The 13,957-nt window shown below is 41.2% G+C and overlaps 1 protein-coding gene across 3 annotated transcripts in view; it reads right to left on the bottom strand.

Annotated features, from left to right (window-relative positions):
* Nucleotides 1–816: 816 nt before the first annotated feature.
* TLL1 (tolloid like 1) overlaps nucleotides 817–13,957 on the bottom strand; it is a 224,192-nt gene continuing 211,051 nt past the window's right edge. For all 3 annotated transcript variants that reach the window (XM_077279466.1, XM_077279467.1, XM_077279468.1), the window contains 3 exons: nucleotides 7,554–7,767; nucleotides 6,274–6,524; nucleotides 817–3,004 (listed from right to left, as the gene is read on the bottom strand). In XM_077279466.1, coding sequence (XP_077135581.1) covers nucleotides 2,873–3,004; nucleotides 6,274–6,524; nucleotides 7,554–7,767 — 597 coding nt within the window. In that variant the 3' untranslated portion in view covers nucleotides 817–2,872. The remainder of the gene's footprint in view (nucleotides 3,005–6,273; nucleotides 6,525–7,553; nucleotides 7,768–13,957) is intronic.

Below are 13,957 nucleotides of genomic sequence, written 5' to 3'. Positions count from 1 at the left end.
ATGTATAGAGAGCAGAGGCAGTAACCATGCCCTCGGCACTGACAACAGGTTCAGCATTATGGCTGGATGTCAGTCAGTGCTGGGGGTACAGTTGCAGCTGTCACTCTCTATTCACAAAGTGATGACTGTACCCACACCGGCGCTGCTTACATAACTAAAACCTGAATGCTACCAGGAGGAATAAAATTCATTTCCTCCAGGCAGTGGAGGTCTAAGTGCCGGCACAGGGCAGGTCAAGTCTGCTATTAACCTGCAGATTAACCCAACATTTGCAGGTTAATAGTGTTTTTTCACATGACAGGTTCACTTTAAAAAGGTATCAACCACTGAGGACTCTCAATTGTAAATATTTTTCAGGTTCACTTTAAAAACTTTTCTTTGTTCCATTTTTATTAAAATATTGGCATTAGTACTGAATTCCCATTGTGGAAAAGCTGACATTTTTCTGGCATGTTGCCGCCCTTAGTTACAGGAGTTATAGTGGACTATGGCTAAGTTTCTAACATATAAAGAATTTGAAAGTGCCCTTCCTTTCTGAATGAGAAGTGTTGTACATTAGAGTGGAACACACCAGTTGTTCTTAGATAGAAATTAATATCTACATTCTTTTGAGCAATTTTTTCAGGCATTTCAGTGCAGACTTGTGCCCACTCTCTAATGAGCCTCTACACCCCATACTCAGGATATTTACTGGGTACAGGAGTCTATGGATCCATCATAAAAGTCAGAAATATGTCTACTAAATATATCTACTAAATTAAAAAATATAAACATTTTTAAAAATTACATATGGAGCAATTTAAATATACAGCATATACTGGTAACTTCATGGGATAATGTATTTTAAAGGAATAAACCATGTTTTATTAGTGCCAGAGAATGTTGCAGAGAGATAACAGATGTTTGATGCCAATGTATTCAGCAGCCTACATCCAATAATACCAAAACCAGATTTCTATTTAATAAAACATACGGGAACCTGAATATCTTAAATAAAACAATTACTTATCTGCATATGACAACTTTAAATAAAAAGTTGCTACTGTCAAAAAAAAAAAAAATTTGGCACATAAAGTAACATTTAACTGGTCGACCATACAAGATATTTCACATGCCTGGAACATGTACATTCACACAAATCGACAATAGCAGATACATCATGGCTGTACAATGTCTAGAAGCACATAATAGAACAGTTCAAAAAAATAACACACAGTACACCTACCGAGAAAGCAGCATGTTATATGTACAGTATACGTAGAGCTAAAATGTCCTTAAAGATCCTTTGTAACATACATTAAAAGGTTGTCCCGAGACATATCAAATTACAGATGTATCTACATGAAGATCGCTTTGATCATGTGCAAGAATTCTAAGGCAACAATTGTTGTTCCACAGGACATGGAGCTGAGACTGCAATAAGTTATCCATATACTTCAGAAGTCTTTCGGAATAGTATGCAGACTGTCACAGAGACACATTCAGATTTCTCACTTAAGTTGGTTCAATTAGTTTTTCTTTTTAGCATAATTTTTGTGGGTTTTTGTAACGGACATAGCACCATTGGAGATTTCATCCAATAACATATTATGTATAAGTAAAAGTATATAGACAGGCCTTTCCTACAGCCGCTACCGAAATCTCTGCCTTTAATGGAGTCTGAATGACAATTTGTCCTTAACGTTCACACACCAAAGAAATACTGTAGCAGCCGTTCTAAGGATGGATACTGAAAGGTGAAACCAGAGTCTGAATTTCAGGTTTTCCAACTCAGCCAATTAGATTTCCTGTTTATTTTTATTTTTCATTTATTCCGCTCTAAGAAGAAGGACAGATGTGAAAGCCACTAACAGGTCCCTGATTTTATGTTTGTTGCAAAGTAACAGTGCATTACAACATATGGCATATTAGAGCAGTAAATTGACAACATCCTTTTCTGAACAGCATTCACACTATGAATGTAGCGGAGGAAAGAGAATGTTACATTCGTATAAATGATGGCTATAACGAAAGGAACAAATGTGGCTGTTTCTCGGATGTAAACCAGACGTCTGTGCGGAGACAAAGAGGCTTTAAGTTTGCAGATCCTAAGCATCTTTGTGTAAGTGGATAAATGGAGGAGTCCTGACCGGGTTTCCGAACATCTCCTAAAGATCTTCCTATTTTGCATTCTGTATGCCATTTTGTTTGCACGATAAGCTGCCTGCCAAGCACAAAAGTCCAGTCTGAGGAATTCTGTGAACGATGAGTCTGTGGCCTGCAGGAACTTTTCATCTTGTCTTATATTTCTTCTTAGACAATAGTCAGAAGATAGAGCTTGTCCTTGGGGTGACTTTCAATGAACGTTGCAGAGTGATCTTGCAGGGAGCATTGACAAATGTCAAACGAAGTATGAAAGCGCTTAGGGGGAAATTCACAAAAGGGACTTGGTTGGTTTGATTGAATATAAATATTCATTGTTTCATTTACCACTTTTGTATTTTGTGCTTGTGAATATCAGAATGTAACATCTGGAAACCACCATTCTGAAGGACAGTTTCCTTGTGTGTTGCTGAATAAGACAACATAGAAACCAATATATTGCACACTGTCCTATTAGTTGCCATTTTTGTGAATTCCCCCCAAGCTTCCCTAGCAGCATGCAAAACCCTGTGTTCAACTTCTGGCATGGTAGTACAATTGCAACCATTATATCAACGTCTTTAGCTTGTATCGTCCACTACTGGCCAGTGCAGTTCCTTAGGTCGATGCTTCCAATTCAAATTATGATATAAAACACTTGTACTAATAACGTTAGTAAAAAAAATACTTCCTTTTTATAGTTCACATGTGCTGTCTTTTATCCCCCATTTTCGGCTTTAGAGGTTGAGTGTTATTTGGTGAGTAGGATATCTTGATACTTCACGCTTGTGTATCGTATATGAAATCCTTTCTTGCTGATTGTATCATCAGTATGAAAATGAATTAGTATTGAATCCCCGCTGGATATAATTTCTTCTGGAGGCTGAAATACATAAAGAAGAGGTTACAATTCTCAATCTTTACATGACATGAAAACTAATCTTCCAAAACAAGAAATAGCCATTTGTATGCATTAGATGTATTCAATGACAAGCAAGATATCCTTTATAAAATGTAATCTCAAAAAAAGCAGAAATTAGAATTATGTTTCTGAGAATCGACTGTTTAGATTGGAAAAATCTTTGGCGCTGCGGGTATACTCTGTGTTTGTAGTTGGTACAGAAGCAATGTACAGTATTACCCAGGATGTAATGAGTACAAGCTACATTTTATTGGCATAACTAAAGAATAAGCATTTTGGCACTGAGAGTCCCTTCCTCAGTCAATAATACAATGGCAAACATGAGGGATTTATATGACAGCACAGGCTTGATGCAGACTGCTAGACCTCATGGAAACGGATAGTGGAGTGAGCAGTCCTGTTTTTTCACCTACCTTCCACTCCATACCTACTCAGTACTATGCTGAAATATAGCCTTTTTATCTATCTACAATTATTTTTCTGAATATTTCTGAACAGGACCTTGACTAATACATTTAAATATGAACAGAGGTACTAAAAGAGGTAGTCTAGGACTTTTACATTGTTGGCCTATCCTTAGGATAGGACTTCAATATCTGATCAGTGGGGGTGCAACACCTAGCACCCATGCCGATCAGCTGATCCTGTTGCCAGCTGACAAACTCAGCTGCAGAGCACAGCTGTGTCAACTGTATAGTGGCCACGATCGGGTACTACACATCCATCCCCTATTGGAATCAACATGGAGTTGAAGTGCAGTAACCGACATGGCCACTATACAGTTGACTAAGCACTTCAGCCAGCAGCAGAACAGCTGATTGGTGGGGGTGCCATTGGTCACACCCCAACCAATCAGATATTGATGACCTATCCTAAGTATAGGCCAACAATGTAAAAGTCTAAGCCAACACCATTTAGCACAGATTTCCCTATTAAGTAATCTGTTCAGATTTAAATGTATTAGTCTAAGTCCAAACTAAGAATTGGTCATCAATGTGAAAGTCCGGACAACCCATTTAATAGAAGGAAGCCCCTAGTTCAGGACCCCATGGATTAACCAGAGTAGAGAATAATTACAAAAAAGGAATCTAATTTTTCTGGAGGACCCACTGTGTTCATACATAACTTGGGTATCCCATTGATTTTAGTGTGCATCATATTAGGCTTCATTTTCCCCAATAGTGGTGGAGATGCAAAAGTATTTATTACTGGGTTTCTGATTTACTCACAGATTTCAAAAGATCAATTAGAGTCACAGCAGGTCTATGTTCTGTAATTATCTGAGTTATCATTCTACTAAAAAAAGGGTTTGCCATATGCATAAAGCCCCTTTATAGAGGGCAACAAATCACAAAAATTGGTGATTCTGCCAATTATAATGTAACAAGCTTCTATAATCTGACAAACGGGTCTATGGCATTGAAAAAAAAAAATCTTCAGAGGTCGCTCAACACTGTGTCTGTATGGCCAAAACAGCTTGTACATAGCCTGGATCGCTGTAAGCAGGGCAGCAGGAGAACAATGAGATCCACACTGAACTTTCCTCCCACCTGTCATCTAACTTGCACTTTGACAATCTACAATCTGGTTTCCGCCCCCATCACTCAACTGAGACAGCCCTGACCAAAATCACTAACGACCTAGTTACATCCAAAGCCAACGGACAATACTCTGTACTCCTCCTTCTAGACCTGTCCTCTGCTTTCGACACACTTGACCACTGCCTCCCACTACAGATCCTCTCCTCCTTTGGCATCAAAGACCTCGCCCTATCCTGGATCTCCTCGTACCTTTCCAACCGCACATTCAGCATCTCCCACTCCCACACTACCTCCTCATCCCACTCTCCCTCTGTTGGAGTCCCCCAAGGCTCTGTTCTAGGACCCCTACTCTTCTCAATCTATACACCTGGCCTGGGACAACTCATAAAGTCTCATGGTTTCAAGTACCACCTGGCCCAGACGTCATCTCGCTGCTGTCCAGAATCCCGGAGTGTCTATCAGCTATATCTTCCTTTTTCTCCTCTAGCTTCCTCAAACTCAATGTGGACAAGTCTGAACTCATCATCTTCCCTCCATCCCATAGATCTTCCTTACCTAACCTTTCTATCGCAATTAACGACATCATATTTTCCCCCCTACCGGAAGTCCGCTGCCTCAGAAGTAACCTTTGACTCTGCCCTGTCCTTCAAACTGCACATCCAAGCTCTGTCCACCTCCTGTCGCCTCCAGCTCAAAAATATCTCCAGAATCCGTCCTTTCCTCAACCGTCAATCTACTAAAATGCTTGTGCATGCCCTTATCATCTCCCGCCTTGACTACTGCAACATCCTTTTCTGTGGCCTCCCTGGTAACACCCTTGCACCTCTCCAGTCCATCCTTAACTCTTCTGCCCGACTAATTCATCTCTCTCCTCGCTACTCCTCTGCTTCCCCCCTCTGCAAATCTCTTCACTGGCTCCCATTTTCTCAACGTATCCAGTTCAAATTACTAATACTGACCTACAAAGCCATCCATAACCTGTCTCCTCCTTATATCTCTGAACTAATCTCCCAATATCTTCCCTCACGTAATCTCCTGTCCTCCCAAGACCTCCTTCTCTCCTCCACACTTATTCCTCCTCATCCAACCGCCTCCAAGACTTCTCCAGAATATCCCCCATCCTGTGGAATTCTTTGCCCCAACACCTCCGACTATCAACCACATTCGGATCCTTCAGACGGAACTTAAAAACCCATCTCTTCAGGAAAGCCTACAGCCAGCACTGACCCCGCTGCCTTCTCACCACTACTGAAGCTACCACCTCACCAACACCGGAGCTCCTGCAACCCTCAACCTATTGTCTCCTTCCCCATAATCCTGTAGAATGTAAGCACGCAAGGGCAGGGTCCTTGCCCCTCTGTATCAGTCTGTAATTGTTAGTTTGCTTACTGTAAGTGATAGGTGTAACTTGTAGGTAACCCATTCTCATGTACAGCACCATGGAAGCAACGGTGCTATATAAATAAATAATAATAATAATAATAATAATAATAATGAGCAGGGGTTTTTTTTAATGCAGACTGGGCTGGTAGACAAAACCTTCAGATCACAAATGCTGGAATACTCATGTAAAGCATACAAGTCCAACAGGTATTTATCAGCATTTTACATGATTTCGTACACTGGTTATCCGTCAACAAGAAAAGCATGCTTTTATAAAGACTAATCTCTTTTTGTGTAAGGACTCACCCCGGAACCACAAAAACGTCCTAGCCGCATTGCAGATGTGTCATGACCATCAAAGAGCTCCATGTAGTCATAACCACAATCTGCTTCTTCTTCCACCTCAAATGTTGGGAAGTCGAGTTCAATTCGAAGACCTCTTTCTGTCACCAACAACCACTCACAATCTGCTTGGACTGGGTAATTGTTGTCTCCAAACTGAGCGTGTGAAAACAAGTCTCTTGGCTTTGGTTCTGGTTTCAGTCTACCTCCGCACTCTGAAAAAAAATGTGCACATCAATATATAAATTCAGGCTACTTAAGAAAAAAAAAGTAAAAACACAAAGTACATTTAAACACACACTGCCTGAAATAAACATCTATACTTCTATATAATAATGGCAATCTTTATCAGCCTGCATCAAAGCTGTCAATTGGGAAAAACAGTTTTTTATATTTTTCTTATATAACCAATATTTAATCTTGTTGATATTTAACTTTACATAGTTTAAAGATACATATGGTTAGCAATAAATATTGAAAAAAATCACGAACTGCATGAAGTACTGTAATTAGGCAGAGACACAGAACGACAGCAAGCCATAGCGTCTACACGTGTGCTTTCTACTTTTGCAAAAAGAAAAATGGCTCAAGCCAAATCTACGGTATAGATAGGCGATTTACCACTAGAGGTCACTATAATGCAACTAGTTTTGCTGCATTAAATAAAAAAACAATTGTTTTTGTAAGATTGCTATTATATAAATAAATTATCCCCCTTCTAATTATAACATGTAGCCTGTCAGTTTTTGGAGATGTCGCTTTACAGGACTTTGATGGAAGCATCTCAATGAGACACATAAGTTCTTTTTGCTTTTCTTCCCACGGACTGTTTTTGTCATTATCCTGCGAGCTGCACATCGATAATTGTACATTATCTCATGGAAACATACTAAATACTCTTGCATGGCTTTGACATACCAGACAAGGATTTCTTTGTGTTCTCCAGATAATCCTTGTGTATTGCAATTTATTACAAATGTCATGCAATGTTGGAAACAAAAATATATGATCACGGTGCAACAGTTCATTTCATCCACCTTTGTAAATGTTTTTGAATTTTACAATTTTTTTAATCAAATATCCCATACGTTCAGGAATATGCATTTGTATTAAATAATCTTATCTCACACCTCAGTGTAAGAAGGAAGCCTTCATTGGGTAGCTTCCCACTTGGCTCAGTGATCGCTCGTACGCTTCCAACATGATAAGCACAGACCTTGAGTTAAATATCATTTCCTACTGACCCGTGGAATGTGTGGCTTGAAAACCTTTTCTTTGTACGGATGCGTCAGACACAAAACGGAGAAACATCTCATTTCCTGTAGCAACTAAAGGCTCTGGAATCTTATTGCCACACAGTCGTCCCAGGATTGAAGACTTCTCCGTTTCCCCATCAAAAACTTCCAGGTGGTCATAGGCGCACTCTTGATGCTGCTCAATTTCAAATTCGCCAAACGTCTATTGTAAAAACAGATTTACATGAAACAAGAGGACACGGTACATGAGAAGCTCTAGAAAATGGCCTTGCGTTATTGTGAATGGAGAACAATATGCTACCTTCATGATCCAACCCTTAGACAGTACATGATGAACCTATTATGCTTGCAATGTATGACAGTATTATGGGTGTAAAGTTTTCTTATTTTCTATGTACAATATCGAAATATCTTGTTTCTATTTGTATCGGTCTAAAAAAATGCATCTTAAATTGATGGCAATCTACTATATAATTGTCTAAGGGGTACTTCCGTCTTTCTGTCTGTCCTTCTGTCTGTCCTTTGGTCTTTCTGTCACGGATATTCATTGGTCGCGGCCTCTGTCTGTCATGGAATCCAAGTCGCTGATTGGTCGTGGCAAAACGCCCACGACCATTGCCACGACCAATCAGCGACGCGCACAGTCTTGAAGAAAATGGCCGCTCCTTACTCCACGCACTCAGTGCCCGGTGCACGCATACTCCCCTCTGGTCACCACTCACACAGGGTTAATGCCGGCGGTAACGGACCGCGTTATGCCACGGGTAACGCACTCCGTAACCGCTGCTATTAACCCTGTGTGTCCCCAATTTTTTACTATTGATGCAGCCTATGCGGCATCAATAGTAAAAAAATGTAATGTTAAAAATAATAAAAAAACAAAAAACCTGCTATACTCACCCTCGGTAGTCCGCCGAGCCGCTCGTGCAGGTCGCCATCTTCCGTTCCCAGCGATGCATTGCGAAATTACCCAGAAGACTTAGCGGTCTCGCTATCCAGGCGCCAACGGAAGGTGAGTATGTAACTATTTTTTATTTTAATTCTTTTTTTTTCTTTTTTTTTAACAGGGATATCATGCCCACATTGCCCACATTGCTATATACGTGGGCTGCACAATATACAGCGTGGGCTGCGCAGTATACAACGTGGGCTGCGCAATATACAATGTGGGCTGCGCAATATACAACGTGGGCTGCGCAATATACTACGTGGGCTGCGCAATATACTACGTGGGCTGCGCAATATACTGCGTGGGCTGCGCAATGTACTGCGTGGGCTGCGCAATGTACTGCGTGGGCTGCGCAATGTACAGCGTGGGCTGCACAATGTACAGCGTGGGCTGCGCAATGTACTGCGTGGGCTGCGCAATGTACTGCGTGGGCTGCGCAATGTACTGCGTGGGCTATACACTACGCATACATATTCTAGAATACCCGATGCGTTATAATCGGGACACCATCTAGTAGTTAATATCCATATGTGGGCTATTCCCACCTCATCTTTCCGGGTGCTAGTTACCAGACAATCAAGAGGAAAAGAAGGTAGTTCCAGCTCCAGTTAAACAGATCTTTTATTAGAAAAATGTAAAATTTTAATTCCATGGAAAAGCGGGTCAGAGAAATATGACCGACATAATGCACTGGAGCTACTTTTTCTCTTGTTTGTCCTTACATCTGGTCAGGACAAATCTCTGTACTCCTGCATACTGAGCCACAACAGGTTTAGTCATCTGTTAGGGTGCTTTCACACTTCCGTCTTTTTGAAGATGTTGCAATGCGTTGTTCTGTGCAAAAAACGCATCCTGCAAAGTTGCCCGCAGGATGCGTTTTTTGCACATAGACTTGTATTACCGACGCATTGCGACGTATGGACATACGTTCCATACGTCGTGCACTGGATGCATCGGTAATTGGCGGACCATCGTCACAAAAAAGTTCACTGTAACCTTTTTTTGTGCGACGGGTGTGCCATTTTCGACCGCGCATGCGCGACCAAAACTCCGCCCCCTCCTCCCCGGACTGCAGAATGGGCAGTGGATGCGTCCATCCGCTGCCCACGTCGTGCAGAGAATTCACAACGCCCATCGGTACGTCAGCCCGACGCATTGCGACGGGCCCGTACCGACAGAAATGTGAACGAGGCCTTAGTTATCAGAGGTGGGGTTACAGAAACAGCAAGCTCAGCTGATTTAATAGCTACACTGCCAGTGGCTGGTGCTCACCAGAGGCTGTCTGAGGAAAAAAATGGCAGAATGCGTAATTTGCATGCAATATTCCCATAGAAGCAGGCCATGCAAGTGTTATGACCCCAATGGCGAGGGTCTCAGAGGAACGTGGAAGTCTGCAGAGTACAAAAATCCAGCTCATAGGGCAGTGGTAACTGGGTTGACCATATATCTACTCCTAACGCCAACACTAGAAGTAGCCGGGGATCATTCCTACGTTGATTCTAGATGACACGCGCCAGCCGGAGAATCTAGCTACCCCTAGTAGAGGAAAACAAAGACCTTTCTTGCCTCCAGAGAAGGGGACCCCAAAGCTGGATAGAAGCCCCCCACAAATAATGACGGTGAGGTAAGAGGAAATGACAAACACAGAAATGAACCAGGTTTAGCACAGAGAGGCCCGCTTACTGATAGCAGAATAAAGAAAGGTAACTTATATGGTCAACAAAAACCCTATCAAAATCCACACTGGAAATTCAAGAACCCCCGAACCGTCTAACGGTCCGGGGGGAGAACACCAGCCCCCTAGAGCTTCCAGCAAAGGTCAGGATATAGATTTGGAACAAGCTGGACAAAAATACAAAACCAAAACAAATAGCAAAAAGCAAAAGGCAGACTTAGCTGATATAACTGGAACCAGGATCAGTAGACAAGAGCACAGCAGACTAGCTCTGATAACTACGTTGCCAGGCATTGAACTGAAGGTCCAGGGAGCTTATATAGCAACACCCCTAACTAACGACCCAGGTGCGGATAAAAGGAATGACAGAAAAACCAGAGTCAAAAAACTAGTAACCACTAGAGGGAGCAAAAAGCAAATTCACAACAGCAAGTCAACGAGTCCACGGAAAAAAAAAAAAACATCTGGTCATATTTTCCTGGACTGACACAATAGAGAAGTTGGAGAATTTTTTTTCTTCATCTGAAAAGAAATCAGATCACACTCTGATCACACTCTGATTAGAGTGTGATTCGCATAATTGCATAAATAGAACAAATTAAAGACCAGCTCACCCCTCAATGTTGCTCGACAGAACAGAAGCCCACGATCCACGCCATGGCACGGCATTAGTTAGACACAGGGAAGGAAGAAATGAATCCAGCTTCTGATCCACAGTTCAGAGAGACATGGTTTAAAATCATGAAGTCTTTATTTCCAGAAGAGTTAAAATGAGACTTCCAGACGCATTTCAAACACAAGTGGGTTCTTAGACATAGTTTAAACCAAGTCTAAGAAGGCACTTGTGTTCAAAAAGATCTGGTAGACTCATTTTTTTGTGTCCTCCCTACTACTCCTCCATCACAGAGGATTTTGTTTCTTATATTTTGTATTTTTTAATTCCTCTATTGATTTTTAACTTTTCCAGAAAAAAAGACTTTATGTTTTTAAACCACGGACTCTGGATCAGAAGATGGATTAAATTCTTCTTTCCTATTAGCATAATCGGACAGATTTTCACAAATGACAGAAAATACAGCAGTGTGACCCTAGCCTTACTTAGAATACCTCTTACGTGCACCATAGAAGAGGAAATTAAGACAGAGACTGATAGATTTTCGAATATGCAATTAATATGGCACCTGTACAAAATGCTACCAACAATTGCAGATGTGTGGTACCACAGAAGACAGACAAGATGCATCTTCTATGTGTTTTTTGAGAGGGGACAAATAAGCCTGAAAAACCAGATAGGTCAGTCAGTTGGCTGTAACTTAACTGTTTGTGTGCTGAATCTCCAGCAGTTTTAGTAATACATACTTATGGACTATATTATTTGATTTCTTCAGGTATCCTGAATGTAAAAGTGCATTTTCAGATATTTAGAAGAAGCCAGTAAACTGAACTCTTTTTCAGTTAATTGGATAAATGAAAGATTGGCCTAGATGTCCAAGAAAGTATGTTTCCAACATAGAAAGAATACAGATTTTATTCAGTTGCGAAATGCAGCAAATGTCTTTTTCAGAAAGAGGATTTGCGAGAGTTTATTAGAGTCTTATGTGCAGGGAAGCGCCCAGATTTTTAGTTAATTATTAGAAAATATAATGGGACAAAACGGTTTGTTGCAGTTAGCAACCAATCGCAAAACAAATTTCCTTTATCCATAACAATAAAAAGCGAGCTGTAATTGGTTGCTATGGGCAGCAAGACAAATCTGAAAACATACACGTGGAGTGTTGAACACAGCATCATCATCAGCAGTAGTCTTACAAAATACATTCTGGGATGCCATTTTAATTTTTGGGGGGAGTTTGGAGTTGGCACTGTAGTTCAAATAAACCTCACTGCTAAAATACATAATGCCATCAGAATGTTGTGTTTTCAGCCTTGTGGTAATAGCCTTCATCAGGCCCCTGCCCATGTATACATCTCCACAAAATGGTTTACAAAGTAGATGTGCTTTCTTCTGGAAATATCACATCTGTCCATGGTTTGTATCTAAGCAATTAATTAATCACATTTGTTTCAAATGCCTCAAAAATTTCAGATGCTAGAGAGTACAATATTTGAGGGATTCAATTTTCAAAAATCGAACAAGATGGCAACCAGCTGGTCACCATTTGGCTAGATTCTTTTGAAGATCATCAAGGGGTTAAAATGAAAAACACATTCTACTCATCTGGCTTTTTACATCACCTCTGCCACAGCTCTCAAGACCTCCATGCGTTTCTTTGTTTTTCCATCACTGGAGACCATGTAGCCACACAGGTGGTCACGCACGATATGTCAATGATGAATATTGCCCCATGTACATGACTAAGATTCAGTGCTGGAGGAATCAAATACCCGCATGCAAAAAAAAAAATGGAGCTGCGGTGAAGGGGACATAAGGTGTTGGGTGAAGGTCTATGACAGGTGAGTATAATGGGTTTTTTTTTGTTATTTTTTAACCCCTCATCTCCAGCAATTATACTGTGGAGGATGGAGAGACATCAGAACATAAACCTATTTTCACTGCAAATCGGCCACTTTCAATTTGGGCTAATTTTTTTTTCACAGAGTTAAGATAATCTGCTCAAAATAAATTTTGGAAAATTCACTCATCTCTAGTTTTCTTTGGATAACTCGCTTCTTAGTCCTCTCTTTATAGAAAGAACTTGACTAATTTGCATGTACCTTAGATGGGCAATATCGACCAACTTTGGGATTAACTACAAAACTGACTGTATAGCAAGCTTTATTACTCAATATCAGTGCCAGTCTTACTACAGTTCTCATACATGATTGGACTAAACCCCCTTAGTTACATTCCAAAATGTAATGGAAAACCTTGTCAGAAGAATCCCAAAAATGGTGTTAGAACTTCATAGCAAAGACCATAATGTGGAACGTGTAATAAGTACATTGGATGTGTCAGTACAATCCATAGAATTAGAGATGAGCGGACACCTGGATGTCCGGGTCCGGACACCGGAAGAGTACCCGGACCCTACTGAATGGGGGACCCGAACATCCAGTATTTGCCACGCTGCCATGTGTCTGACAGCGTGGCAAACACCACTATTGAGCTGCTGTAAATTAATCTGCGTGATTGGAGAAATAAAGTTTACATTTGGTCACTGGTGTCGTCTGATGGGACTACTGCTCCAATCAGCCGATGCCTGCTGCTGCTAATAACAGTGAGAGCAGGAGCGGCTGATGGGAGTATTCATCTGCTGGTTCCTGCACTGTAAATAAATGAAAAAAAAAAAACTGTTGTGGGTTCCCCTTTAATTTTTATAACCAGCCAGGCAAAACTCACAGCTGGGGGCTGCAACCCTCAGCTGTCAACTTCAGCAAGACTGTTTATCAAGAATAGGGGGATTCCCACGCCATATTTTTTAATTATTTAAATAAATAACCAGCCAAGCTAAAGCAGACAGCTGGGGGCTGGTATTCTCAGGCTGGTAATGGGCCATGGATATTGGCCCCCCAGCCTAAAAATAGCAGCCTGCAGCAGCCCATCAGCCAACACCAGTTACTGGCAGTAAACTTTTTACCTCCGATCACAGCTGCGGACTCACATTGTCAATTGACAGCGTAGGAACCATGGCTCTCTGACCGGCGGCAATGAGTTCACCACTGATCAGCAGTGGTGCTTGCTGCGCTGTCATGCACATGACAAACACCCGTTGTTCGGGGGGCCGGACCCGAACAATAACACAGATTTCCTCGTTAAGTCCATGTTTG

This window comes from Ranitomeya variabilis, chromosome 1 (genome assembly GCF_051348905.1).
Source record: "Ranitomeya variabilis isolate aRanVar5 chromosome 1, aRanVar5.hap1, whole genome shotgun sequence".
Classification (NCBI taxonomy): Eukaryota; Metazoa; Chordata; class Amphibia; order Anura; family Dendrobatidae; genus Ranitomeya; species Ranitomeya variabilis.
The sequence above is the reverse complement of the archived record's forward strand: the minus strand, read 5'-3'. Positions and strand labels throughout refer to the sequence as shown.